Below are 27,510 nucleotides of genomic sequence, written 5' to 3'. Positions count from 1 at the left end.
ATTTCAAGTGTCAAGAAGTGCACGGTGCAGCAACAGTTGTCGTGTTGTGTTGTTTGTGATACACTTCCCGTTCGCGACTGATCCTAGCGGCAAATAACCATGGGGTAAGGGTCGGCGAGGCTGTGACGGTTCAGGGGGAAATGCCAAACGCCGTGCTTCCGGCGGCTGGGGCTCCGCCCCAGACCCCGGTAGCTCCTGCTTCGCAGGAGACCCCTTCCGGCCATGCGATCACACGGGCACCATGGGGTTGCCCTACTGTGAATGGCTGGGGGTCTGCCTCCGGCGGCTGGGGCTCCGCCCCAGACCCTGGTTGCTCCTGCGAAGCAGGAGACCCGGTTTGTGGTGAGAAAAGACTGGTGCACTTACCCTACCGAGCACGGCTGAAATATTCACACTTCCTTGGCTAGAAACCGCCGACGAAACGACTCGAGCGGAGCGAGAGGAGCAACCAGGGTCTGGGGCGGAGCCCCAGCTGCCCGAGGCAGTACCCCCTCAGCCGCTCCCGGCAGGGTAATAGTCCCTCCTGCGGAGCAGGAGCAACCAGGGTCTGGGGCGGAGCCCCAGCCGCCGGAGGCAGGCCCCCCGCCGTGCAAGGCCGGGTAAGCGAAGTAAAGAGATGTGATCAGCAGGGTCGATGTTGGATCAGGAGTTGGTGAGAGAGTGTGTGTTTATAGAGAGAAATGCAGGCAGTTGGGTGGGCGTTAATAGCGCTGGTGGTTGTTTATGTGACGATTCCAGTAGTGCTGTATTTGCTGAGTCGTAGGGGTGAAGGTGATGTGTCGCAATTACAGCGGAAAAAGAGAGCGGTGGTACTGGTGGTAGGAGATCTGGGCCACTCGCCACGAATGAATTATCATGCGCTGAGTATCGCCAAGTGTGGGTATGAGGTCGATTTGTGTGGTTATAAAGAGTCGAAACTCATGGACGAGGTCATTGAGAACCCATTAATCACGGTTCGAGAAATCCCGGTCGTCAAAAACGCCTATAAACTACCGTTTGTGCTGTTTGCTCCATATAAAGTGGTCAAACAACACTGGATTTTATATGATCTTCTTAAACAATTGAAACGAGCAGACTTTCTGCTAGTTCAAAACCCTCCTTCTATCCCGGTTTTGGGGATGGTGCGGTTTTTTTCGCTGTTTATGTCACCGCGAACTAAAGTTATTATCGACTGGCATAACCTAGGATACTCGATTCTGGCACTGAAATTCCCCGACAATCCTAATCATCCGTTTGTGAAAATCTACAAATGGTACGAAAACTGGTTTGGATACAGATCGTTTGTTCATTTAACAGTGACCGTGGCACTTGGCCAGTTTCTTCGTACCGAGTTCGCTATGAACGCTAAACGGATTATCCCTCTGTATGACCGACCGGCCAGTCAATTCAGTCTGTTATCAGAATCACAACGAAAAGAAATCATTAGCAAGTACCAGACAACCCTGTTTAAAGATTTCGATGCCAAAACAGAGAAAATTCTCGTCACTTCGACCAGTTATACCCCTGATGAAGATCTCACAATCCTACTCGAGGCTCTTGAAAAGTACTCACTAGCCAGCAACCCATCTTCACAAACTACCGAAGAAAAACCCACATCTGACGACAATAAATCAGAATCCAAAAAATCACAGATTCTAACCAGATCATCAGCATCAACTCAATTACCGCCGTTGCGAGTGATTATCACTGGTAAAGGGCCTATGTTCAAAGAGACACGAGCTAAAATCGATGCTCTACAACCTACACTTCATAATATCTCGATACATACGACGTGGCTGCCAATTGAAGACTACCCGAAAGTTCTAGGAGCCGCAGACCTCGGCATCTCACTTCACCAGTCGTCGTCCGGCTGGGACCTGCCCATGAAAATCGTCGATATGTTTGGCTGCGGAGTACCAGTGATCTCACTCTCATTTCCAGCCATCTCGGAGCTCGTCAAACACTCGGAAAACGGGCTCATTGTCGACACCTCAACCGACATGGCCAAACAACTGGCCAAACTCTTCACGAACCCTGCCACCCTCAACAACCTCAAACGCGGCGCTGTTCGCGAATCCCGCATCAAATGGGACACCAACTGGACCGAAAAACTCGGCCCGCTCTTCGGCGTCGGCCAATACCGCGAACCGGCCCCCGGCGAAGACGACTCGAGCTCCTCGGACGACGACTAGGGGCCTCCCCTCGTGCCTCCGGCGGCTGGGGCTCCGCCCCAGACCCTGGTTGCTCCTGCTTCGCAGGAGTTGCTGCGGCGCTCTCACGTAACGACTCGAGCGCAGCGAGAGGAGCAGCGGGGTCTGGGGCGGAGCCCCAGCCGCCGGAGGCAGACGCAGGGATTGTCCACCCTGGCGATCTGTGCAGGATTCCATGCGCGGTGACGTCAGACTGGGCAGGCGTGCAATTGAGTTTATTTACAGAAAATATAATACAAAAGTTCGTAGAGGAGTGTGAGGAGGAGCCGGCTGTTGTGGGGGAAGAGTGTCCTGGGACCGGCAGCAGGAGTCGAGTCCGCGGAGTCTGCACGGTGCTGGCGGGTGAGGGTGGTTTTGGGTGGTGGTTTGTGGATTCAGTCCTGGATTCCGAAGAACGTTTTTTTCAACGAAAAACGGACTTCGTCGCAAGCAATCAAGCACGGGTCGCTTGCGTCGCCCTGCAGCCGATGACGCAATTCGCGTTTGAACACTCCCCTGACCGACACCGGCGGCCGCGAATCGGACCGTTTCTGGGGGGTGGGGACTGCCTCCGGCGGCTGGGGCTCCGCCCCAGACCCTGGTTGCTCCTGCTTCGCAGGAGATGGCCCTGACCACCCCTCGAATCGACTCGAGCGCAGCGAGAGGAGCAACCAGGGTCTGGGGCGGAGCCCCAGCCGCCGGAGGCAGTCCCCTCCCCCAACAGATACCCGCGCTGATAAGAGATAAGGAGCCGGGGCCAGCAGATCGCGGTGCGGCTGGTTATCGTGAGGGGACGGCTGGAAGGAGTGGATGCAATTGGCTCGCTTGATAACGGGCAAACGCCGCGGCGGGTGCTGGTGATAAGGGATCTGGGCCGTGAGAACGGAAAAGTCAATTAAAAAATTCCGGGATATGGACAGAGGAGGTCTGAGATGAGGCCCAGGAGGGTGGAAAGGGGAAATTGGGACCGGTGGAACGGGAAAAGGCGGGGGCCCGAAGAAGGGCCTGGGGATATATGGATCGTGCGGCTGGCCAACGATGACTTTTTTCTGTCGATCGGTGCAGAGACTAAGCAGACCAGCAGGCCATTCTGAGGTTCCCTTTTTTTCTCGCTTACACCATCCAAACCAGACTGCTTTGATACATCATCGCTAATATCACAGAAAAGCGCTTTTCAAACACACTTTTTTTGGACTTGTGTTGATAGGGTTTGACCAGTGGGTATCAATTTTAATCCTTTTTTGGTTCAATCCTTGAGATCATTTTTGAATCCGCAAACTGAGATTCCAGTTTGTTTTTTTGATCATCCACGGCCTGATAGTACAGTGACTGTACAGTACATCTGGATCCTGACCGAGGCTGGTAGTTATTGAATTGCCACGAACTCCGGCCAGTAGAAAAGAATAGAATCGATCCGACTTGAATTTTTTTGAATCGATTCAAATCGTATTTGAATCCAATCGAATCGACTCCGTCTGGTCTGTCTGACTTTAGTCAACAACAGAAGTACAGTTGTTTGTCGCAGCATAATTGTCTTGATTGAATTCAACAAGTCAACTCGATTGACTGGTGAATTCATTTGACGTGAACTCAACTGAATCGAATTCATAGATCTGAATTCCAAATTCAACTGAATTGGCTGAACTGAATCGGACTGAGTGAACTCGACGGGTGAAGCGTACTGACTGATCAGTAGTGACCCTCCGACACACCATCCGAACTAACTGGAGCAGGTGCCACTGAATACACGCTACACGGACCAGAAATTGGATTCACGAATCTAACGCCAAACACACACCAGGTGCTACGTCCACCGCCTGCCTGATTCCGGGGTTTCTCAACACCGCATAGCCACCCAACCGCAAACAGGCCCGACCTGGCATTCGCATATGGAACACAGTTCCCACTCACACAACCTCCTCAACACTCTAACACCCTCACATCCCACCCAGTCCAGGTAACTTTTTTTTTTTGACTTTCACAAGGTAAGTACCGCTGGGGGGCGGACATGCCTCCGGCGGCTGGGGCTCTGCCCCAGACCCCGTGGCTCCTCTCGCTTCGCTCGAGTCGGTTGCGTCCACGATCCCAGCAAACTCCTGCGAAGCAGGAGCTACGGGGTCTGGGGCGAAGCCCCAGCGGGTCCGGGCGGAGCCCGGGCGTCGACCACCCACAGAGTACTAACAGGGGACCACAGATGCCCGATTTCGCCAAGTCGCTGTTTTCATTTGGCGGGTTTAGTAAGAGCAGCAACAGCAGCCAGAACTCGTCGCCGACCGGGTCAGCGAACGTGTCACCCGGATTGCATCCGCTGAAGGATAAGCCGATTAGCGCTGTGACGCAGAGCAATGCCGCTCCTACGTTCAGATCAAGCACTTCGTCGGCTGCGACTGCTCTGAGTTTGGGGTTTGGTCGCAGTGGAGGAAGCGGTAGTGGCGGTTCAGAGGACCAGATGGTTCTCAGTGACGAGGATAATGGGTCCGCCTCAGGAGGGGCTGGTGGTGCTGGAGCCGCGAATAGCGGACTGGCTACTGCCCGGCCTTCGACTGTGGACGTTGGTGGGTCTGATTCGGCTAATAGTAATGCAGTAGTGACCATTTTGGGTAACGATACTCAGGCAAATGGATTGGGTGCAGTGACTACTGTGCCCGAAGCCGGTCTTAGTAGCGTTAGACCTATGGGTAAACTGCGAGTGAGAATTATTGAAGCTCGTGGGTTAGTGGCCCAGCCTGAAGGGTCTATTCCGTACGTCGTTTGCACGTATGGCACTTCCGAATTCATTTCTCATGGCCCTACTGGCACCGGTTCAGGAGGTGATCCTTCAGTATCAGCAGGTGCTGGGGCCAACTCGACACAACCAATTGGCATTGCAATCCCCAAGAGCAGACAATCGTCGAGTCTGACTCTGTCGAAACTGAATAATGGCGCCCATCGAGGCGCTGGATCTAATACTAATCCCATGTGGAAAGATGAGGCTCAATTCGATGTCACTTCGAACGACGGCGAATTGGAAGTATCCATTTATGATGCCAAAAATAACGATCTTTTCCTGGGCCATGCTCGATTAAAACCTGATTTGACGTCTCGTGTTATTGAGAAATGGCTCACTTTAGAACCTCGGATTCAGGGTGAACGTGTATCTGGAGAAGTCCGAGTGGGCATCTTTTACGAAAAGGTGTCGAAACGACAATATGGACCTCAGGATTTTGAAGTGCTTCGTCTCGTTGGTAAAGGTACTTTTGGTCAGGTTTACCAGGTGCGAAAGAAGGATACTCAACGTATTTATGCTATGAAAGTCCTTTCTAAGAAAGCCATTGTTCAGAAGAAGGAGATTGCTCATACTATTGGCGAGCGGAATATCCTTGTACGCACCAGTTCGGCCAATTCAGCATTTATTGTTGGTCTGAAGATGTCGTTTCAGACCCCTACCGATTTGTATCTAGTAACTGATTACATGTCAGGAGGAGAACTGTTTTGGCATCTTCAGAAAGAAGGACGATTCAGCGAACAACGAGCCAAATTCTATATTGCTGAGCTGATTGTGGCTCTAGAACATTTGCACGATAACGATATTGTATATCGCGACTTGAAACCTGAGAACATTCTTTTGGACGCTAATGGACACATTGCTTTATGTGATTTCGGACTTTCCAAAGCCAATTTGAATGACAACGGTACCACCAACACATTCTGTGGAACCACCGAATATCTTGCACCCGAGGTGCTGTTGGACGACCAGGGATATACTAAGATGGTGGATTTCTGGTCGTTGGGCGTTCTTGTGTTTGAAATGTGCTGTGGCTGGTCTCCTTTCTATGCCGAGGATAATCAACAGATGTACAAGAACATTGCATTTGGCAAAGTTCGATTTCCCAAGGACGCACTTTCTCCTGATGGACGCAATTTTGTGAAGGGTCTGCTCAATAGAAATCCTAAACATCGTCTTGGTGCTACTGACGATGCTAGAGAGTTGAGAGCGCATCCTTTTTTCTCAGACATCAACTGGGATTTGCTAATTGCCAAGAAGATTCCTCCTCCGTTTAAGCCACAAGTATCTTCTGAGACCGACACATCAAACTTTGATCCCGAATTCACTCAAGCATCCACCAGTGTTCTTCACAGAGCATTTATGCCTGTGTCATCCACTCCTCTTTCGCCAGGAATCCAGGCCAATTTCCAAGGATTCACGTACGTCGACGACTCGTCATTGGACGAGAATTTCCGATCTCGACTCGGCACTAGTGTGCGACCCAAGTCACACATTCAGCACGACGATGACATTGACCTTTACGACGACAAGGATATCAAGATCTCCGAATCCTATTATAACGAGTCTGACCTGATGGCCCGTTCCATCAAGCGCACTGGACCCCTATCAGGACTTGGCCCTCACGGCTCCTCCGGCTTGAAACCTCCCGGCCATAGCGCTCAAGGCCATTCTCAAGGACACAACCAGGGGCACAATAATGACGGCGACTACGATGCCGACGTTGATATCATGATGGAAGACGACGAGCACGACTTTGTCAATGGCCAGGGCTTTGAAATGTGATCCCTCACTCACTGCACATTCACTCCCGCATCCCCACCCAGTCTAATCTTTATGCCGCGCCTTTACTATACATGTTTATTATTATTTTATTACCGCCCTATTTTATTGTCTTGTTTCCTGTAACTACTAACTATTTATCTAATAAACCCACCATTCACATGACGCGGGATCCTGGATCTGCCTCCGGCGGCTGGGGCTCCGCCCCAGACCCCGCTGCTCCTCTCGCTTCGCTCGAGTCGGTTCCGTCTACGGTCCCTACCATCTCCTGCGAAGCAGGAGCCACGGGGTCTGGGGCAGAGCCCCAGCCGCCGGAGGCTGGTTGTCCAAAACCAGCTGCTGAGGTTAACAAAAGAGAAATATGAATTACCAATTCATATATAAACTATATTTATAATATTCACCAGGTCATGAGAAATCAGACGGGGGGAAGCTATTTCACCCCTATCTTTACAGGAGTACTTTAGATACAATGAGACTTGCCTTGCATTGGATACAAATTTCCCATAGATGTCCCTAGAGTATACGTGAAGAGAAGCATCTCAGGCTATCTAGAGCTGTTAGGTTGGGGAGCAGAAGGATGGAATAGGTATTCAAAATTATTTTATAACAACTATTACTAGCGGCCATGGATTCGAAGGTTTGATTGGACTGGAGTACGTGTAATAAGATATCGTTGAAGAACTATGTTTCAGCAATATAACTTCAGATGACTAGAAGCAGCATTTAGAAAGTCCAATATATGTTGTTTTTTTTTAGACATACGTGACGGTCAACAGAACATAATGAATAATTGTTAATTTTAGTCTCAGTCTACTCTGACTCTGAATATTGTGAAATATCAACTAAGATACTAATCCCACTCTTAACACTGTGAATGTTGATTCTGTCTCTGTCAAATCTGACTCTAAATAATTTGAAGTGCACGACAGCTTCCTAGTCTGACTCTGGACAATGTGAACACTTTATTCCAGTTTCATTGAACTTGGGGCTCTGAACAGTGTGAATTTAATTCAGCCTCTGGTCAATTTGACTCGGAACGATGTTACTTCAACACATGCGAATCTGAACTTGAAAGAAGTGAAATGTTAATTCGGATACCGTCCAATATAATATATCAAAGTGTTAGCTGGATCCGTTGACTATGTGACCCGTGTAAGAAAAATGAGAGAGAGCGACATGGCCATCTGAAGGTAAAGTCAAAATTCTTCTACGTTTTGAAATGGTCTAGAATTAATGGACAAGACCGAGGTTCATGAGCATATTCTGAACCACAAAACGCGGAGCATGCTCGATTCCGGGAAAATACAGGGCAATTATTAAAACAGGACTGTTGAACAAATTAGCCGTAATTGTATTCCCATAAGATAAATACAGGCTGCTTCTGCCGAATATTCTAAACTTATTTGTACCAAGGATGAACATATCAGGTCCATATTTGGTCATAGCTAATTCTGACCCGAGTTGATCACACGTGAAAATAAAACAGGTGCAGTGTTCTTTCCATAACTAATAGAGATCTTATCCATAAAACCAGGCTAATGGAAAGATGCTAGTTTATCTTTAAAACATGTGAGCATTTCTCATGATAATTCCTAAAATTGTGATGCCTTCAAGACGCCACTAAAAATTCTCAATTTCTTTTTCCTAAATTAATTATATCACGCTGTACCAATCAGATAACATTACTGCCAGTTCTTCACGGCATTTTCATAATGCAATAAGAATTTTTTCTTTTTTTAATAAATCACGATTGCTTATAATTTTAACAAAAATAATTATTTTTATCTGAAGTGATTCGATCTTCTCGATATTCAAAAGCGTTCCATATTCTTCACTCAATATATCCAAGATTACTTAGCGGAGAACTAAAATAAAGAGACTCAATGTCGTATATACAAAATTGGAAAGACGTAGGAGCTAGAGTCAAACAGTAGTAGTTGAAGAATCATTAGTCGTCGAAGAAACCCGAGAACCTCTTTGTTTATAATGATGACCAAGAAGAACACATTTAATTTCGGTGAAGGAAAAGATCGATATCTTGGAATGTTCTACAATAGGAATAGCCCCAATGTTAGAGTTCAAATTTAACGGAAAGTACCGAGATGACGAGATGAAGGCAGCATGCTATTCGAAGCATTCGACTACTGAAGAGGTTAAAGGCGAAGATTATCCATAGATACTATTCCTTCTAGAGAAAGAAAAAGAATATAAAACGTCTAGACTGTTACGTAGACTAGCCGGCTTCGTTTGAAGATCCATTCCACCACAATATCAGTTAGTAGCCGTAAATATATTGTAAATTATTGTAAATTTTCTACGTATACCCAGGAGTCAAACAACGAAACACTCTTTAAAACACATCATTCCAGAAAACAAAATTCGAAGAAAACCTTTATAGAACACAACAAGAAAGCTCGCGAAACGAGCACAACCAGGTTCGGGCGGAGCCCGACGCTGGAGGCACATCGACCCCAGAACCCCTCAGGAACCAGGCCAGGCACTCTGGGGTCTGGACCGGTGTAGGCAGGTGGGCGTGAGGTCGAGGCCCAAAGTTAAGGTTGGCGCACAGGTGGCCCACTGGGACTGGGGGAGGGGGAGGACGTAGACATGCAATTCAACGGCCGAACTAGGCAGCCCACTATACGCGGGTGTGAGAATTATATGGGGGGAATGGGTCGTTCTGATGCAATGTGGCCGGATATGGCAGGGAGTAATATATATATGGAGAGAAGATGTTTAGAGTTGGTTTGAGAGCCATCATCTCAGTTGTGCATTGCACTATCACCGCCTTCTCAGCCTATAAGAGACCTTGTATTAGCAGTTGGTCTTTATCAAAAGTCATGAACTTTTTTTTGCGACACCTCAACAGGTGTCCGGAGGTGCATCCTCAACAGCTTGATACGGCAGCAGCCACTAGCATGGCATGACATGACATCCTATGTCACTACATGCCATCCCCTCTAAGACACGAAGGTCTCACCTCTCCACATCAGGAGTTACCGGATTTACTGGGGAGTCTCGGACAGTCTCCGACGGCTGGGGCCCTGCGCCAGACCCCTTGTCACCTAAGCAGGAGCCAGCTGGACCCGTAGCAACACTCCTCGAGCGGAGCTCGAGGAGCAACCCAGGTCTGGGGCTGAGCCCCAGCCGCCGGAGGCAGCACCCTCTCGTCTCGTGCCCCAACAGATCTCCGGGCTGGTTCGACGAAAGCATTCACCAGGCAGGTGTAACAGTAACTCCGAGCCCGGAGATACTGGACATACGGCGGCTGCCTGCATCCGCCATGCTCGGAACGCACTCCCGAAGCGCTTTCGGCAGCATGGAATCGGAGCTAGTGGGGCATATACATATATGTACATATATAATTAGTTGTACTTCTCCGTGAGGAGCGAGAGAAGGGGGATGAGGGTGTTGCCTCCGGCGGCTGGGGCGCTGCCCCAGACCCCGTAGCTCGCTTCGCTCGGGTTTGGCGGGAGGAGAGGAGCGGGTCTCGGGGTGGCATTGTCGGGTTTTTTTTTTTTTGCTGGCGAACAGGTGACGTCGGGGTTAGCAAGTGTCGAAAAGGGTCTCGGGAGTACGGACCGAAGCTAGCTTATCCTGGTCTAGACCCCGGCAGGGTGAGGCTGGCATATGCAGCATCTTGACCGGTCGGTCCGCAGCTAATGGCGATACCGGGGGAGGAGTAGACCTGTGTTTGGGAGCCGAGTCACCGAACCCGTTCTTGGGGCTCTGCCTCCGGCGGCTGGGGCTCCGCCCCAGACCCTGGTTGCTCCTGCTTTGCAGGAGACGGTCTGGACCGTCTGGGAAGAAGAACCAAAAAACGACTCCAGCGAAGCGAGAAGAGCAACCAAGGTCAGGGGCGGAGCCCCAGCCCCGGAGGCCCCCCGACCCCCTGCAACCCCAGACTCCGGCCGCCGCGGGGCCCGCAGAAGGCGGTCACGCGCGGTACGGCAGTGCAAAACTTGCTTACTCCAGAGAGTAGGTTATGCTTATTAACAGCGGCCGGACTTAGCCTCTTAGTCAGTTAGTGAGCACGGCAGTAGTAGCCATGCAGGAAACGTACAGCGGCCTGCAACTCTGGGATGAGAGCCCGCCGCCGCCAGCCGTGCTGACGTCTGGAATTGCATGTGCATTAGATAGAGATCTGCTTACGAAGAAGCAGTGGTGGTGATGATGAGGGTCTAGACCGCATGGATATTTTGTTCTATTCCAATCGAATGGTGCCAGAAAGTGAATAAACAAAATCTAATACACACTTACAGGAATTACACTGCGTGCAGTGCCGAGAAGGGTCGAGGAACTAAAAGGCAAACCTGCCAGGAAAAGCAAAGAAACGGGAAAAAATAAATTAACCATACGGAAAAAGTATTTATATATGTCCCAATATATATCGAGTGTGGGTAAATTGTATGATATTGGAAAAAAAAATCTCCATGTTAATTATCATTTCATTTTGTTAATTAATTGGTTGGTCTTGATTCAATAATTTTGCTATTTGACCTCTCGATATATTAATCTCTGTTTCTGGAGTTTTTGGTTTTATTGTTTTTAATTTATCTGATTTACTCACAAGGACCGACTGGAGTGCAACATCTTCGATCCGCATTTGGGGTTTGTTTTGTGTCGGAACAGTGCTTTGATTTCCGAAGTCTAGACTCTTTTCTTGTGCTTGGAATTTTTCACATCTGGTTATTGCGTTCCGTTACTGCTTAAGGTGCCGCTGTCGTCCAGTCTGGCAGCTACTTTAACGTCAATATCTATCCTACTGGTTGATTGATTGATTGATCCGTGAGTTGTTTGTTCGGCGATTGGCGATTACACCTGGGCTATCGATTGATTTAGTTTATTCGTTTGACTAGTTTGCATTTTGATCTTGATTTGAATTTCTTGGGGGGTTGTTTTTGTCATTTTCTTGATTTGATTCGGGTCGAAGATCTGCCGGTGATATACTAGTTTTTTGAGTGTCTTTAAAATTGAAACGTCGAGGTGTCAGTGTTAGTGTCAGTCTTGGTATTAGTCGGTGTCAGTCAGTGTCACTCGGTATCATAATCCAAGAAATTCGTTGAACTAACTCGTTGTCAGTCGTAATTTTTTGTTTTTAATTTTTTATTTTTTTTTGTGATTCGACATTTATTTTGGCTGTGCGTGGCACTGGGCCCATATTTCGATAAGCATCGAACCCACCGAACGCAGGGTGTTCCAACGCCAAGAACGAAAGTCCAGTTGCCAAGTGCAGTTTCTTCTGCCGATTATTTCGACCTGTATATAAAAGCTAGATTGTACAAACCCGCAGGTCCTTAACGAAAAAAGCCAAGCATCCGTCTGTGACAGTTCACTAACCGAACATAAACTGAGACATTTCGATACTCTGATCAACACCCCTGAAATCAAGAAACCAGCTAGACGGTTGATACAGCTGTTGATAATATTGTCATTGACTTTCGTAGCTGCTGGTATTTTTGTTGTCACTTGTTGCTTTGTATCTTGTTTAGTCAGTTGTTTATTCTTTTTTTTATTCGGTTATCCTTTTTCCGGTTGTCTTTTTCGGCTCTTTATTCGGTTGTTTATTCGGTTATTTGTTAATTGTTTGATTTGTGTTCAGTTGCGAGTACAAGTTTCCGTTTCTAGCATTCGCTTGATAGTACTACACAGTCCACGGTAGACTGTTTAATCTTTTGCATCGCATCTGTTTCATATTTCTGACAAATACCGGTTGCCAATTGCTTCATCTCACATACAGCTCTGTGCTAACACGTATATCCTCAAAGAGTGTAATAACCTTTGGCAGTAGGCTCGTGTCCGCATTTTAGAGTCATACATTGGACGGGAAGTCGCGTTCGATTTGTTTATAGAATGGCAATTGTGTTGTTGACGCTAAATTATTGTTTTTAATTCTTTTGCCTTGCTCGACAAGTATGACCTTTTTGACACGATAAACTATCAACTACCACTCTCAACTGTAATTACGTTTTAGCTTTTCAATTGCTTTATCAGTTGATAACAACAGAGAGAATCAGTCGACTACTTAGAATAGCAGACTAGTTCACCAACACAACAAATCTACGACAAATACCATGTCGAGCGGAAGATGGGACAGTCCCAATGCTTCCGGCTCTTGGTTAGATATGCACATGTCCATGGGTCAGCCACCACCGCCAGGTCAAGACCAAGATCACGACCATACTGATCCTATGGACTTGTCCCAGGGCCAAGATGCTGGTCATGGCACGAGCCATGGCCAACCAGTTCGCAACATTTCCCCTACTCAACAGCATGCTAGGAACATTCAAGTTCCAATCCAAGACACACATCCAAATAATATGAACATGAAATCCGAATTAGACTATACACGGCATCAGGTCAATCCCAACACCGGTACAGGACCAGCTGGACCCAACGAACCTTCAAGAGAATCTAAAGACTTCGTCAAGAAACTGTTCACAATGTTAGAAGACCCTACTCATCGTCACATAGTTCGGTGGTCTAATAGCGAAGACAGTTTTGTTGTTCTAGATGCCAGCGAGTTTACAAAAGAAGTGTTGCCTCGCCATTTTAAACACTCAAATTTCGCGAGTTTTGTTCGTCAACTGAATAAATACGACTTTCATAAGATCAGAGCTAATGTGTCGAAATCCTCTGGTGGTGACAATTATCCAGACAATTCTTGGGAGTTCCATCATCCCGACTTTAACCCCAAAAACAAAGACCAGCTCGATAAAATCAAGCGAAAGGTTCCTGGCAAGAAAGTTCATCCTGCCGGTGGGGTAGGTGGGTCTGGTAATAGCAACACCCCGTCTCTTACCGATGTTAATGGTCATGGACTGGTGTCAATTGGTCAGGAGAAAGTGGACAGCATTTCGTATGAACTCGAAAACGCTCGTAAACTTAATGGGTTCCTGGCAGCCAGAGTCGAACAACTCGAAGATGATAGCAGGACTATGTCAAAGAACCTGTCTCTCATCCATGATGCGTTTCTCATGCAAACCTCGTACTTACAAAGAATGCTGTCTCTGCTCGCTATGAATGACCCTAATGGCCAGTTCTCTGAGTTGTTAGACTCTCTTTCAAAAGACGGAGGATATTCAGGCATCAGCTCTTCAGTTAGCCATGAACTACAACTCCAGCAGCAGAAACAACAACACCAACATCTCCAAAATCAGCATCTCCAACAGCAGCAGCAGCAAACCCAACAGCAACAGCCACCACAACTTACACATCAACTTCCACAAATACGAGTCCCACCACCTCAACAACAACCTCAACCTCCACACCAACTGCCACCTCAACAACAGCAGCAACAGCAACCATCTCAACAACAGCAGCAACCAACACAACAATCCAACATGCCATCTGCCCTGCCTTCATCAGCCACTTCTACATCCTTATCACCATCCATCCCCAACTCCAATCGCATTAATCAAGTGGGAACCACCAGTGAAAGTAACAGTCAATTCCACGTTCTCCTTGCTGACGAAGATGACAACAGTGTGCTGATATGTCGACGAATGCTGCTCCAGTATGGTTGTGAAGTGGATGTGGCCAACGACGGACTAGCAGCTGTTCAACGAGCCGAGTCGACACAATATGACTTGATTCTCATGGACATGATCCTTCCCCAGCTCGACGGTATGAGTGCAACTGAACTCATCCGCCATTCGGACCAAACGACACCCATCATCGCCATGATGTCGACGACCGACTCTGACGGCCAATTGGACTCACGAACTGTCGAAAAGTACCGAAGTAAAGGCGTGACTATGATCCTGCCCAAACCGTTCTCGAAATCTGTTCTCTACAGCACCCTATCCATCTTCCTCAAACCAGTCTCCACCACTACCCATCACCCCGGACAGCCTGACAGACTCGGATACATGGCACCATCCGCGCGATTACGAGACCCCACTACCGACTCACTGGGCTCACAAACCAAAAAACACCGCTACTAATCTCCCATATCTCCTTCCCGTCTCTTTTTATGTACCTATATATTTATTGCTCAAGTTCTGTATCTAATATTTATTCTTCTCTTTTACATCTTCGACGGGCTGGGGGTCTGCCTCCGGCGGCTGGGGCTGCGCCCCAGACCCCCCTGCTCCTCTCGCTCCGCTCGAGTCGTTCCGTGGGGTTTGCCAGCCAAAAAACTCCTGCGAAGCAGGAGCAACCAGGGTCTGGGGCGGAGCCCCAGCCGCCGGAGGCCGGCCCCCGTCCCTGGTGAAGTTCGTGCTCACGTGCCGCGGTGCAGGTGAATATTTCTGCCGTGTCACTGAAGGGTATGTATGCATGTTGCCAGCTGCCTTCTACCACTCGGGTTATAGACTGCAATTGGTTGCTAGAGGACTTGGTTCGTGAATCTACTGTTTGCTCAGGAACAGTGTTGGTTCGTCATTTGCTTTTGGTTTTGGATCAGGTTTTTTCTTGGTAGGATTTAGGGTTGTTTTTGTACTCGTGTGAGAAACAATTCTGTGTGAAGTTTTCAAGTTCGGATTTCTGAAGTTTTTGGTGGACGTTAGTTTCAATAATGAATCCAGTTACGCTGCTAGTGGCGGTTTTGTCGCTGGTTGCGGGGTCTGTAGAAGCTCGTAGAAGACCTCAGACTGTGGATGTGTCGAGATTCCCGAATACAGAGAACCCGTTTTCGAGAACCGAGTCGCTGGCTCATAGCATGGAGAAGCCGTATCTTGATAAGAACTTCCAGAGTCGATACTACGACTATGGTGGTAGTACTTTTATTCGCGGTGATAAATATATCCGACTGACACCTGATCTGCCTGATCAAAGAGGTTGGCTCATGTCCAAGATTCCTTCCATGCCTGATAATTTCCAGATTGAAGTGGAGTTTGGCATCGATGGTCAGGGAACTTCGATTTATGGAGACGGAATGGCCATTTGGCTGTTAAACGAACGAGTCACTCAAGAAGGGCCTGTTTTCGGTCTGCGTGATAATTTTAAAGGAACTGCTATTTTCCTTGATACTTATAAGAACAATGGTCCTGGAAAGGTGTTTCCATATGCCATGATTATGCATGGAGACGGTCAGACTAGTTATGACCAGGCTCATGACGGATTGGCTAATGAGATTGCTGGTTGTAGTGTGCGAGGACTTCATAACGGCCGGGAAGGCAACCGGATTCGAATCACCTATGTCCAGGGTAAATTCCTGTCTCTTGAGACGGATTACAGAGGAAAACATAAATGGGAAAAGTGTTTTGAGACTAACCAAGTCACTATTAACAAACCTGCATTTCTGGGATTCTCTGCTCAGACCGGCGAGCTCTCAGAATACCACGATATCTACAGTATAAAGGTGTACTCTCTGGACAACCCACCTGCCAGCTACGCCGAGGTCGACTACTATCTCAACGGTAACAAGAATGCACCCATCCACGAGTCATACTCTTCACACTCGTCATCGTCATCCTCCTCTTCATCTTCCTCATCCTCTGGCTGGGGCAGTTTCTTCCTCAAGACCTTCCTCTTCATCCTCGTCGTTGCCGGAGGCTACGTCGGCTTCACTCTCTACCGCGCTAAACAACGTCGCGAACGTGACGCTTTCTATCTCTAAAAGTTCTGTTTCCTCTGTACTATACATAACTCGTTCTTTTCTTCTCGCACTCTCTCCGGTAACATGCCTCCGGCGGCCGGGCTCCGCCCGGACGGGGTTGTGCTCGCTTCGCGAGCTTGTCTGGGGGTCTCTACTTTCCGGGTCTGCCTCCGGCGGCCGGGCTCCGCCCGGACCTGGTTGTGCTCGCTTCGCGAGCTTTCAGCTCATGGACAGGGTGTTTTGACATCCTTGGATCCACCTACTGAAAGTCCAACCATGGCTGTTTTGTATTCAAGAAAGCAGATATCTCATCAGGTACTTCTGCTCACGAGGATGGTATTTCAACACGCTTGGATCCATCCTCGAGAAGTCCAATGGCTGTCTGTATTGAAGAGACCACATCACCGATCCACAACATCTCCTCACGTAGTTCTACGAGTGATTCTGCTCTTCTGGTGTTGGTTAGAGGCACAACTTGCGTGATGTTGTCCCTCATATTTTAACATGTTTATAGTTATATTTCTCGATACCTGCCTTCCGAGCGCACCATCGCCATCTTCGAATCAGGTACAAACTCAGAGAAGCTCGCGAAGCGAGCACAACCAGGTCCGGGCGGAGCCCGGCTGCCGGAGGCACGCCCACCCGGAGAGTAGAGACAAAGGAACAGAGATGTATTAACGAATCGTGTCTATATTTTGATGTGGGTGCCGTTCTTGACGTTCCATGCGAAATAGTACATTAGGACGGCCACGGGCTGGCCGAGAAAGAAGGAGAGCCAAAAGATGCAGTTGCCGACGGTGGTGGCCGGGCCTCTCATTTTCTCGAGAGGCGCAGTGACCATGATCAGAGGGACTTGGAGCATCATGCACACAAATGCCACTCCGATGACGTTGCGAGTAGGGATGCCTACTACTAGTTCGTGGAGGACAGCAGAGATGAAGAATACCACGAGTGACGAGCTCATGGGCGTCCAACCTCGTTTCAGAAGTGGGGCATAGAAATGTCGACGGAAATAGTTCGACACTGGCTTGTTCCATAGTCTCCAATAAGTTCCTACAGAACCGGCATTCCACCAGTCTTGATAGAAATCTCGGTCGCCAAAACGGAGCAGTTCAGCTAGGAAGTTGAGATAGCTCTGGAAAATAAAGAAGAATCCAAGTAGCCATACGACTATGCTGACTGTTGATAATCTCATGATTGTTTCGCAAATCTGGCCAAGGTCGGCGTTCTGGAAATGCACTAAACTACTCTCGAGAATGGGAACTGCGTATTGACCGGATAAGAACCAGATTAAAACTATGGTTCCGACCATTTCAAGCACCCGGTTGACAAGGAATCCATATCTGACTTTAGGAGCACGGGGATATTCTGGTTGATATACGAGCGTTGGAGCCCACCAGAAGTAGACAAGGTTACCTATCGTCAGATTGTGAGGGTATTTCGAGGGTCCGTAGAGTTCTGGAACAGGAGCATCTTCAAGATAGGCATCTCTTAGGTCACGATTGGTCAGTGCGTACGATGATACCTTGAGGCACAGTATAATAGAGTGACACTCAATGACAGTTCCGATCAACGGATGCCAGATAGAAGTGTATACGGTGTAGCTTGAGATGATGAGGACAAGAGTGGCATTAATGGTGTGGAGGGCTGCAAACAGCTTCCAAAGGTATTTCTTATGTGGTTTATTAGGTTCCGTAGGGTTGCTGCTGGCTTTGCTGTTCTTGGTTGTACTGGTGGGGACATCGACGCTGCTGTTTTCTTTACTGCCAAGTCGACTACCAGTGGTGATACCAGAGGTGCTATCAACCTGGTGAGCGTTGTCAGCTTCAGAGGTTGTGTGGTTGGCATTAGAGACTGTTTTAGATGCACCAAGTTCGATCAGTAGGGCGATGAAAAGGTGAATTGGTGTACTTAGTAGTAACAGACCGGCGACATTCAAGTCACTTTGTGAGATTCCGAGTCTGTACAGGGTCATTATGAACCCATAGGTCTGGTAATCGTGAATCATGAGTCGGAGATTACCTAGCGTCAGGACAATCATAGCAAGATGGCGGAATCCAGTGTATGAAGAAGTCGGACTATGCTTACTGAGAGATAGAATTGAAGCTGATGACTTTGTATGGATTGGTTTGTAATGTGGTAGATATCCCGATGTTGAAGAATTGGATTTCTTTCTCGTCAATCCAGTATTAGATTTGTGGGACAAACCAGAAGCATGAGTGTGTGCACGGGAATGAGGACTGTGTGTATGAAACCTTGGTGGCTCCAGTATTTGAGTCTGAGTCTGACTGTGAATCTGCGCTGGTGACAGAACTTCACTGTCAGTATATGAATATGAGTTAGAATTAGAGTTCGGACTGGAATTTGGATTCGAATTGTAATGTGAAGATGACAATTTATCTTTATCTGCCAATTTACCACCCAGCTGTTTGCCGTATGAGGTGCCTGTGGAGATACCATGCAGGTTTGGCGACATTGCCAAAGGAGATGTAGTGGGAGTTAGTTTCCGGTGAAAAGGTTTCTGCCTTGGTAGGTATACCAAAGACGACATTGTAGATGTAGAGCCTTGTTCCATTGTAAGACCAGCTTAGCTGGGAAATATGACTTGTAAATGTATCTATCAGGTGACGGTAAGAAATTGGGCAATTGCTAAACCGTCAATACAGATACTGGGTTCTAGGTCTTGTCGAATAGTGATACAGTGAATCAGATTAGCAGTTAATCTGGTATCCGATTTATCCGTCTGGTGTATAAATTCAAGTTCGTTCCAGATTAGGAAAACTCTATCCAGTTCAGGTCGAACTTCCAATCGGTTTCGGATGTATAAGATACCTGTTCGGTTGCTGATAACAGCTATCGCAAAGTAAAAAAGTATTCAATCAGTGTTGATAACCGTTTAATCCGACTATCAAATCACAATAAATAACAGACAAATCACTAATGAAAATTGAAAATGAGAATGACGAGTGTTTAATTTAGCAACCTAACTCGGACAGTGGAGCTCCCTGATAAGAAGAAACGGCTAACAAATTTAACTATACTAAAAGGACTGAGTTAGTCAAAACTAGCCATGAAAAGTTGAATTCAGACAAAGTTCGAGGCTCGTATGACAAGTTTGAAGTTCAGTTTTGTAGAAAAAAGCTGGATTTATTTTGTTTTCCAAGTGACCTGTGGTACCGCCTGGTGATTTTATACTTTGAATTTTTTTTTCAGCCTGTGATATATCACATGCACGCACCGAGAAATGATCCGTCGATAACGTAAATGCTGCTGCAGATAGAGGGGTAGCTGCATCAACCTCAGGCAACGATAATTTATTCATGATGTGCTTCCGGCTTAAAATAGAGGATGCAGAATGCAGTAACTTGGAGGGGCACAGCAATGCAGCAGGGGCTATAGCGAAAATAGCAATAGCAGACAGCAGCAGAGCAGAGCAGAAGCAGCAGAGAAGCAGCAGGGCCGAAGCGGTAGTAGCTACCGGGATCTTAAGGTGCCGACACGGATCAGAATTTTAATCGAACAATCGAGAATCGAAAATCGAGAACCGAGTATCACCGAAGACTAACCATCGAGCTTGCCCACTATTGCCCCACCTGTGTCACCGATTATCACCGAATATCACCGAATATCACCGAATACCACCGAATGTCGATACAGCCGAAGTGCGAACTGAGGGAAACAGAAGACTGAACTGATCTATAAACAGAACAGTTCACAACTGTAGCAAAACAGATGAGGCAAGAAAACGTGGACCTGCAGCAAGTTTAAACTTTCACAAATACCGCGATAACCACCCACCCAACCGCAATCTCGGAATTTGTGATAACCACCTTCCGCCCGATCTACCTGGTCTGGCTTACCACATTAATCACACTCACAACTTAGTTACCCACCAGTCAACCAACTCACCAAACGAGCCAAACTATTCAACCAACTCGCCAAACGAGCCAAACGAGCTAAACTATACCACCCGCTACTTACGAGTTCAAGATCACCACAGCAGAAGTACCTCTGCTATGACTGTGTAACAATTAGCACGATATTAATAATAATAAATAATATTAGCAGTTGGAGTCGAAGTCGAAGTCGAAGTCGAACCAGTTACCTAATAATCAAATGGCAATAGCGACTAATACCTAGTCTGTTATTCTAGCGAGATATGGTAAAACGTATCAAGAGCGAACGAGCGAGTGTCAAAACGATCAAACCAGCAAACCAACTGGCAGCACCTCTTATTTATGTATCCATTCACACACCCTCAAGCACACACCTCACACACCCACGTCAAACATCATACAAATCCAGATAAATAAACAAGATATGCAATAGCCAGCCCGCAGCCCGGCCCACCCTGGCCTCGCAACCTGCCCACCGTGCTGTGCGTCCCCTGCACGGGCTCCCCCTCGCTCGCCCGCAGCTAACCCGAGCAGGCAGCGGTGGCAGGGCCTACGCATGGCAACTGCGGTTAGTCTGCCATACCCTTATCGTACAGACCGAACCCATGTCTGCATACCCCACTAAAAGCAATTTCTCGTCCATCCAGGGCCTGACAGGTCTCGGTGGATGGGGGTCTGCCTCCGGCGGCTGGGGCTCCGCCCCAGACCCTGGTTGCTCCTCTCGCTGCGCTCGAGTCGGACGACACGGTCCCCAGCAACACCACCAATGCCGGAAAAACTCCTGCGAAGCAGGAGCAACCAGGGTCTGGGGCGGAGCCCCAGCCGCCGGAGGCAGGACGACCGACAGGTACCAGGCACCAGCGCCGTCAGATAACAGTTCTTTGTGCCTGAGATTGAACGCAGAGTGCCCCTCCTTCTGAAAGGATCGTAGCGATTGTCAGTTCCTGGCTCGGACTGGTGCGACAAGAGACGATGCTGCCACCGGTGGTGCTGCTGCAGTAACCGTTCCCTTATCTGTGGGTCGCTGATGACAGCAGCAACTGACGGCAGATGCCAAGCTGCTGTTCTGATATCTGTCTGGCTGTCTGTGTTTGTGCGTCTGTGTTTGTTGTCTATCAGACGAATGTCATCATATCTCAGATCGCTGGCTGACTAGCGCTATCGCTCGTAAGGTGGTCAAACTTGACGTCAAAGTCGGCGCAATTCCACTCTATCAGTCACATCAAATCAGATCTAACCACTCTGGTTGCATCTGGCAGCTGAGAAATGACCACCACCAGCATCAGAAACATCAGAAGCAGTAGTATCAGCAGCGGTAATAGCAACTGTTTCAGAACTGCCCCTACTGCTGCTGCTGCTGCTGCTGCTGCTACCAGAGATCTGCCAAGGGCTGCTAGATCGAAACCGACTGCACCTTCCAGTCGTTCCAACTACGGATAGCTCAACTTTTGTTTCTTTGTGAGAAAATAAAACCCCTCGAGCAGATCAGATCTTTCCTCGACCTCCTCGACCATTCTTGGTCCCACCTGTCATAGACCTAATTTCTTGGCTGACACAATCGACAACGGTCATCCCCCCACCAGCCACCCCCTTCCGCCCTCCCCCCTCCCCCTCTCTCTAACCCACAAACGGCAGCACCCCACCCCCTGAACCCGGTCCCACCTCCTCGCCCGACTCGGGCGAAGCGAGAGCAACCAGGGTCTGGGGCGGAGTCCCAGCTGCCAGAGGCACACCCCCCTCCACCTAACTCCTCTCTCGGGCACAGTCGGATCGTGCGCGAGGGGATTTGGTGCTGCACAGTGCGGGGTATACATGCTGGCCCAATACAGCTAGACCCGCGAGAATTAACCCGACCTGTGCCCACGACAACGACGTCGATCGACGACCGGACCACTCTCGCACGTTTCTCGCGGCGCCAAGCACACATTTTCCAATCTGGCCACCCAGTTACAGAGCGACCCGTGAAATGCGTGGCCTAACCCGTTTCATCGGGGACCGGGTTACCGGGGGTGGGGGGTCTGCCTCCGGCGGCTGGGGCTCCGCCCCAGACCCTGGTTGCTCCTGCTTCGCAGGAGTTTTTTTCCGTGGGGTTGCTGGGGACTGTGTCGCTCGACTCGAGCGCAGCGAGAGGAGCTATCAGGGTCTGGGGCGGAGCCCCAGCCGCCGGAGGCTGAGGAGCCCCGCTGCGTGAGCCGCACGTCTCGGATGAATTATAGTTAAGCATAAATCTACATGCAGGTCGATCTGCAGATAAGGACCAGTGGTTGCATGGCGGCCCAGGGGGTGGTGATGAGTTCATCGTCAGCTTTATCCCCCGGAGATAGCGTGAGATAAGAAAGAACAAAAAAAATGTGGGAAAAATGTGTCTGAAGTTTTTACTCAGGAGGATTTTTTATGTTGTGTGAACAGTCGTACTAGACCCAGATTTCTCCAGTACCATTGTTGGAGTTGAATGAGTCTGCCTGCGCTGAATTCAGGGTATACAGATAATCATAGCTCTCCAAGAGGACTTATCAGTGACTTAATTCAAATATTGCTCGCTCAGGATGGTAGTGGTAATGGGTAACCCACCTGCCATGGTCAATTGCGATGGACGGCGCTGACACAAGGAATTGACTTTCGAACTAAAGTGAACAATTAATGAATAGTCCAATAATAGTACATGGCATCTTAAATAAACTGGTATGGTTATGTTTATGCTTAGGAACAAGGCTCGGGTCCGACTGCCGGACCCAGATGATGATGGTAGTATGAGAGCGTCACAATATGGCAACTATTGCCGTGGCAGGAGTTGAGAATCGACAACCACACCAGCGATTTTCTTTCAATTTACTTCATTAAGGTAGAGATTATTAACTGCTTCGGTATAGGCCAAAATTAAAACTACATAACAACGGCTCTAGCTCGATTTACCTGCAACAAATTATGTAACGATAAGCTATCCAGAGCACAATATACAGTTAACAGCATTGGGGCCACTTTTTTGGGACAGAAAGTGAAACTAGCAGACAAATCCTCTAAACAATGTTTTTAAATGCGTTTAGTTTTACTCGAGGAAATAATTTTTACTATTGAATGAATTATTGTAATAAATTATCAAGGATAGAGAGTGGAATTTTTGGTGCGTAAAATGCAATCTTGGGTTTACGAAATAAAAATGCAATTTGTGGTACATAAAATGCAACAAGATTATGTAGGAGGTACCTGAAATGCAACCTTGGTATATGCAATAAAATGTCCTTCAGTTTCTTCCATAAATTGTGTACTATACAATAAACGGTTGAGAAATACCATCCTAATTTGAATACAATGGATTAATCCATCTAATAATTATTATTATCATTATTATTACTCTGAAATCATTTTTTTATAGTCTTCTTCTTGCGTATCAATCGTATATATGAGACAAATAGTGTTCAGCTAATGCACAGATGATAATCTGTGTTCTTATTGCCAGCAAATGGCCCTCTCAACTGAATTGCTGGTCACTTGCGTCAATTGATCCATTATTACAAGTTTAAAAATTAAAATATAATTGGAGTTGACAGGGCATTTTCTTAATATCCTGTCAGAAAGTGGGCAATTGATGTCACCACTTCTACTATTCCTGCTGTTATTAACTGCTAGCTCAAATTGCAATCGCAGAGATATGATTATACGGGTGAGCTATAGCCGTAAGCCCAGGGAAATGGTCATGACATCGGTCTGAACTAGTCCATGTAATTATGAACCCGGTTTAGGATAAGCGAATTGAGCATTGCGTATACCAAATTGGGGACATGATACATTCCACCCCTTCAACCTACCACCTTAGTACATCTTGCAATATTGTTAGGTTAGCTTTGGACTCACTAGTCACACAGAATGTCACTGAAGTGAATAATTCCCTCGAGGTAAATAGTGAGGAGTCTGTTCCGGATGTTTTAAGTTCAAACTAGGCTATGCTAGGCTAGCACGAAAGCTAGCTATGAGTGACAAAGGCAATTAGCCACAGGACAGAAAAGACCCTGAGCTACGTTAGCTATCTTTAGTTCAGTCCTAAATTGATAGCTATCAATTATGTCACTGCCGTTTGTAGAAAGTTTCAAGGTGGTTAACGGCCATTGGCATACTACCACAATTTCCCAAGTGAGAGAGATAAGCTATGCACTAATTTTGCCCAATCATATCGCTCTTCGTCTATGACGACAATAGAAAGCAGGTCAGAATTGTTTAAGAATTTCTAATCAGCGTATAGCTTCGAATTTCGATATTACAGACATCGAATGCTGAGAAATCGCATATCGGCGAAATACAATTTATAACAGGAGAGCACATGCGGAGCTTTTATACCCATAAAACCAACTCCACACGATTTCAAGCCATCTCCTGCGAAGCAGGAGCAACGGGGTCTGGGGCGGAGCCCCAGCCGCCGGAGGCAGCGACACCCTTCCAAGAAAAGAAACAAACAACAAAATTACAGATTACAATAGTATACAAAATTAAATAGTAGGAGGGGCATCTGTGGGCAGCTCAGGCTTGCGGCGCTTCTTCTCCTTCTTCTTGTCGCGCTTGGCTTTGTCGCCCGAGAGGGGAGATTGCAACTGGCCCGGGGTATGGAGTGGTCCCGGGTGCTGCCCCGGGTGCTGCCCCGGGTGTTGCACCTGGTGTTGCACCTGGTGGTGTTGAGGGTGGACTAGCGAGCCTGGTAGTTCGTTTCCCAAAGGAATCCCAGGTCCAGGAACTACATTTGGTCCAGGCAATCCGTCTTTTCGCTGCTTCTTAACAGGGTTGGCCTGCTTCTTAACAGGAGTAGCCTTGCCAGGGACCACGAGGTTGCCAATTCCGTTGACGCCATTAACATCGCCAGTCAAAGCTTTCTTGCTGTCATAAGCCTGCTTCTCTACATTATAAATGTCCATGAGCTCTTTATACTGGTTCTTCCACGATGCTCTCTCGGCCTCGCTCAGGGCGTGCCATCTGACACCGAGCTCAGCAGTCAATTCGTGGTTTCCTACAATCTCGCCCTCAGGCTTGGCTGCTTGGAGATCCGCTTGTACGTGTTTACGGTTGGCAGCCACGTACAAAAAGAATGCCGTCACAGGTTTCTTAGGAGCATTAGGGTCGACAGGAGCACGCTGGCGTTTAGCTTTCTTCTTCTTACCGCCCTCAGCATCCTCATCAGCATCATTGGCTGGAGTTGAAAGGCCAGTAGGGTCGACTACCGAGCCTGATCCCACATCCAAACCAGCGGTGGCAGCAGTGAAATCGGCATCCGTGTGGGCCAATGATAAATCAGTAGCGGACGACGCGAGAATCGACGACAAATCCGACAACGATGAGGGGAATCCGCTCGACGTGCCGGACAGCTGGTTATAGAAATCAATTGTCGCTCCAGACGCCTCTTGAGCGGCTTTGGACAGAGTGAAAAGTGCACTGATCAGCTGTAAAACTCGTTAGATCTGGAACCGCAGGGGGGTGGGTCTGCCTCCGGCGGCTGGGGCTCCGCCCCAGACCCTGGTTGCTCCTGCTTCGCAGGAGATTGCTAGGATCCTGTTGAGTATTTCAGCAAATGGCCTAGCAATCCAGCGATAGCATTGGATCAACGGGTCTGAGACAGACATCAGAAACTATTATAGAACATCTTGACTCAGGACCAATTGACTTCAATGATAGCAGCAGTGCCCTCTCCTCTAGTTCTTTCAGTAGACATGAATCATGAATCCGTATCGCGAAACAGCAAACAAAACATAATGAACAGACACAAAACACGAAATAAAATCAAAACATGAAACACGAACCAGGAAACGGAAACCGAAAACAGGTAAAGCTATACTAACGAATAGTAACCAGTAATCACTGGCATTGACACTATTCAGCATCAGCATCCACATTCACTTGTAATCATATCCGACCACGATCACATCTCAGCCGAAAAGTTAAAGTCAAAAGTCAGAAGTCAAACAGATATATTTCATCGTTCATTCACATTCAAGTCAAGTCAATTCAGAGTCAATTCTCCAGCCAGTATAATCTAGACTAAAATCATATCACACCATAATTAAAGACGCGACTTATACGAGGTACTGGTTTAATGGCTTGAATAATTCTCAGACCACGCGAGCTTCACGTCAAAAACAACATTAGATGTGACTGATCAATGAGTGATATTACACCAGTAAACAAACTCAAATGACTCGACTCAATAAGCTCACGAGAACAAACTCGTTACGGGCTGAATATTTATTTCAGTCTGACTTTCATATCCGACTGAGACGTGATTTATCCCATTTCGTGACTCTCCACATATAATCCCCATGATCTTAAATCATGGTCATTATTTATTCACTGTTTATTCATAATCCAATTCATGCCTTCGGAAAACATCCCCTGGCTACCCCGGCAATGGCATATCGCGTCGGTAACCGCAAACGGGGATAAGAGTAAAGAGACCCAGGTCAACCTCAGGTTCACGGTTTCAAAAAATAATTTTTTTTCTGGTCCAGTTCAAAAACTGCAAAACCAACTGCTATTGCAATTGCAACTTGGCCTGTTTATATCTGCCATTTCAATCATTTAATCCTTGGGTCAAATGGCAAATTAATCCCTCTCTGTTACTTACCGCATCCTTCTTTATTTTCAGCAACGCTGCGTTGGGCTCAGTCATGTCTTTCAGTGTTGTTTGGAGACCTGGGCTGTAGGTCGGTCGGTCGCTAGGTGGGTTAAAAGTAGGTCGGTCGCTTGGTGGTAGATATATTCTGGTCGCGTTCGTCGCCCTGGCCGGGGGGTGGCTTTGACCTTGTTTCCCTGTCAGCGAACCACTTTTTTCCTCTGTCGGCGTGTTTTGGGTCAGGGCAAGGATCACGTTGTCATGGCAATACATACGTACTTCTGAGAACGGTCAGCGTATAACCAGGACTTTACCTCTCTGTCGCCCGAACCCCTCATGCACTGCCTGGACTCACCTGTCCGGCCAAGAGGCGCTCTGGACCGTGTCTGGGATCCCGGTTATCGTGGGGTTCACGGGTGGTGGGGGTCTGCCTCCGGCGGCTGGGGCTCTGCCCCAGACCCCATGGCTCCTCTCGCTTCGCTCGAGTCGGGCGTGGGCGGTCCCACTGGGATTGGGACTTTCGGGGTTGGGTGAGGGGGAGGGGAGGGGGAATTGCTCAGTTGGGAGTGGACGAGTGGGTCGCGATGGAGTTTGGACCGAGTCGAGTTTGGGTGAGCGGGTGTGGGGTGACGAGGTCAGGGGCTCCCCGGGTCAGCTGCAGGCTGTGTTTGTTTGTTTGATAATTGAGACTTGCAGGGAACGCGTCTCGGATGGAATGCTGATAGTCAGGGCCTGGCTCGGACTTTGTTGTCTAACTGGCATGGACC

General features: G+C 48.0%; 6 protein-coding genes across 6 annotated transcripts; 4 read left to right on the top strand and 2 right to left on the bottom strand.

Moving 5' to 3' along the window:
- Positions 1 to 845: 845 nt before the first annotated feature.
- Positions 846 to 2,171, top strand: ALG1 (chitobiosyldiphosphodolichol beta-1,4 mannosyltransferase; the record flags this gene model as incomplete). Its single annotated transcript, XM_018881834.1, has 1 exon — positions 846 to 2,171. The coding sequence occupies one exon, from the start codon at positions 846 to 848 to the stop codon at positions 2,169 to 2,171; it is 1,326 nt and encodes a 441-aa protein (XP_018736273.1).
- Positions 2,172 to 4,362: 2,191 nt separating this feature from the next.
- On the top strand, positions 4,363 to 6,717 carry SCH9 (serine/threonine protein kinase SCH9; the record flags this gene model as incomplete). Its single annotated transcript, XM_018881833.1, has 1 exon — positions 4,363 to 6,717. One exon carries the CDS (start codon positions 4,363 to 4,365, stop codon positions 6,715 to 6,717), a length of 2,355 nt encoding a protein of 784 aa, XP_018736272.1.
- A 6,074-nt stretch (positions 6,718 to 12,791) lies between these two features.
- On the top strand, positions 12,792 to 14,663 carry SKN7 (kinase-regulated stress-responsive transcription factor SKN7; the record flags this gene model as incomplete). Its single annotated transcript, XM_018881832.1, has 1 exon — positions 12,792 to 14,663. One exon carries the CDS (start codon positions 12,792 to 12,794, stop codon positions 14,661 to 14,663), a length of 1,872 nt encoding a protein of 623 aa, XP_018736271.1.
- A 572-nt stretch (positions 14,664 to 15,235) lies between these two features.
- Positions 15,236 to 16,279, top strand: AWJ20_4740 (uncharacterized protein; the record flags this gene model as incomplete). Its single annotated transcript, XM_018881831.1, has 1 exon — positions 15,236 to 16,279. One exon carries the CDS (start codon positions 15,236 to 15,238, stop codon positions 16,277 to 16,279), a length of 1,044 nt encoding a protein of 347 aa, XP_018736270.1.
- A 667-nt stretch (positions 16,280 to 16,946) lies between these two features.
- ARE2 (Are2p) lies at positions 16,947 to 18,833 on the bottom strand (the record flags this gene model as incomplete). The annotated part of the gene is made up of 1 exon (XM_018881829.1): positions 16,947 to 18,833. One exon carries the CDS (start codon positions 18,831 to 18,833, stop codon positions 16,947 to 16,949), a length of 1,887 nt encoding a protein of 628 aa, XP_018736269.1.
- A 5,802-nt stretch (positions 18,834 to 24,635) lies between these two features.
- Positions 24,636 to 25,757, bottom strand: HMO1 (Hmo1p; the record flags this gene model as incomplete). The annotated part of the gene is made up of 2 exons (XM_018881828.1): positions 24,636 to 25,577; positions 25,650 to 25,757. The coding sequence occupies 2 exons, from the start codon at positions 25,755 to 25,757 to the stop codon at positions 24,636 to 24,638; spliced, it is 1,050 nt and encodes a 349-aa protein (XP_018736268.1).
- Positions 25,758 to 27,510: the final 1,753 nt, after the last annotated feature.

Source organism: Sugiyamaella lignohabitans, chromosome D (assembly GCF_001640025.1).
Source record: "Sugiyamaella lignohabitans strain CBS 10342 chromosome D, complete sequence".
Classification (NCBI taxonomy): domain Eukaryota; kingdom Fungi; phylum Ascomycota; class Dipodascomycetes; order Dipodascales; family Trichomonascaceae; genus Sugiyamaella; species Sugiyamaella lignohabitans.
This window is presented reverse-complemented; position numbering and strand designations above follow the sequence as displayed.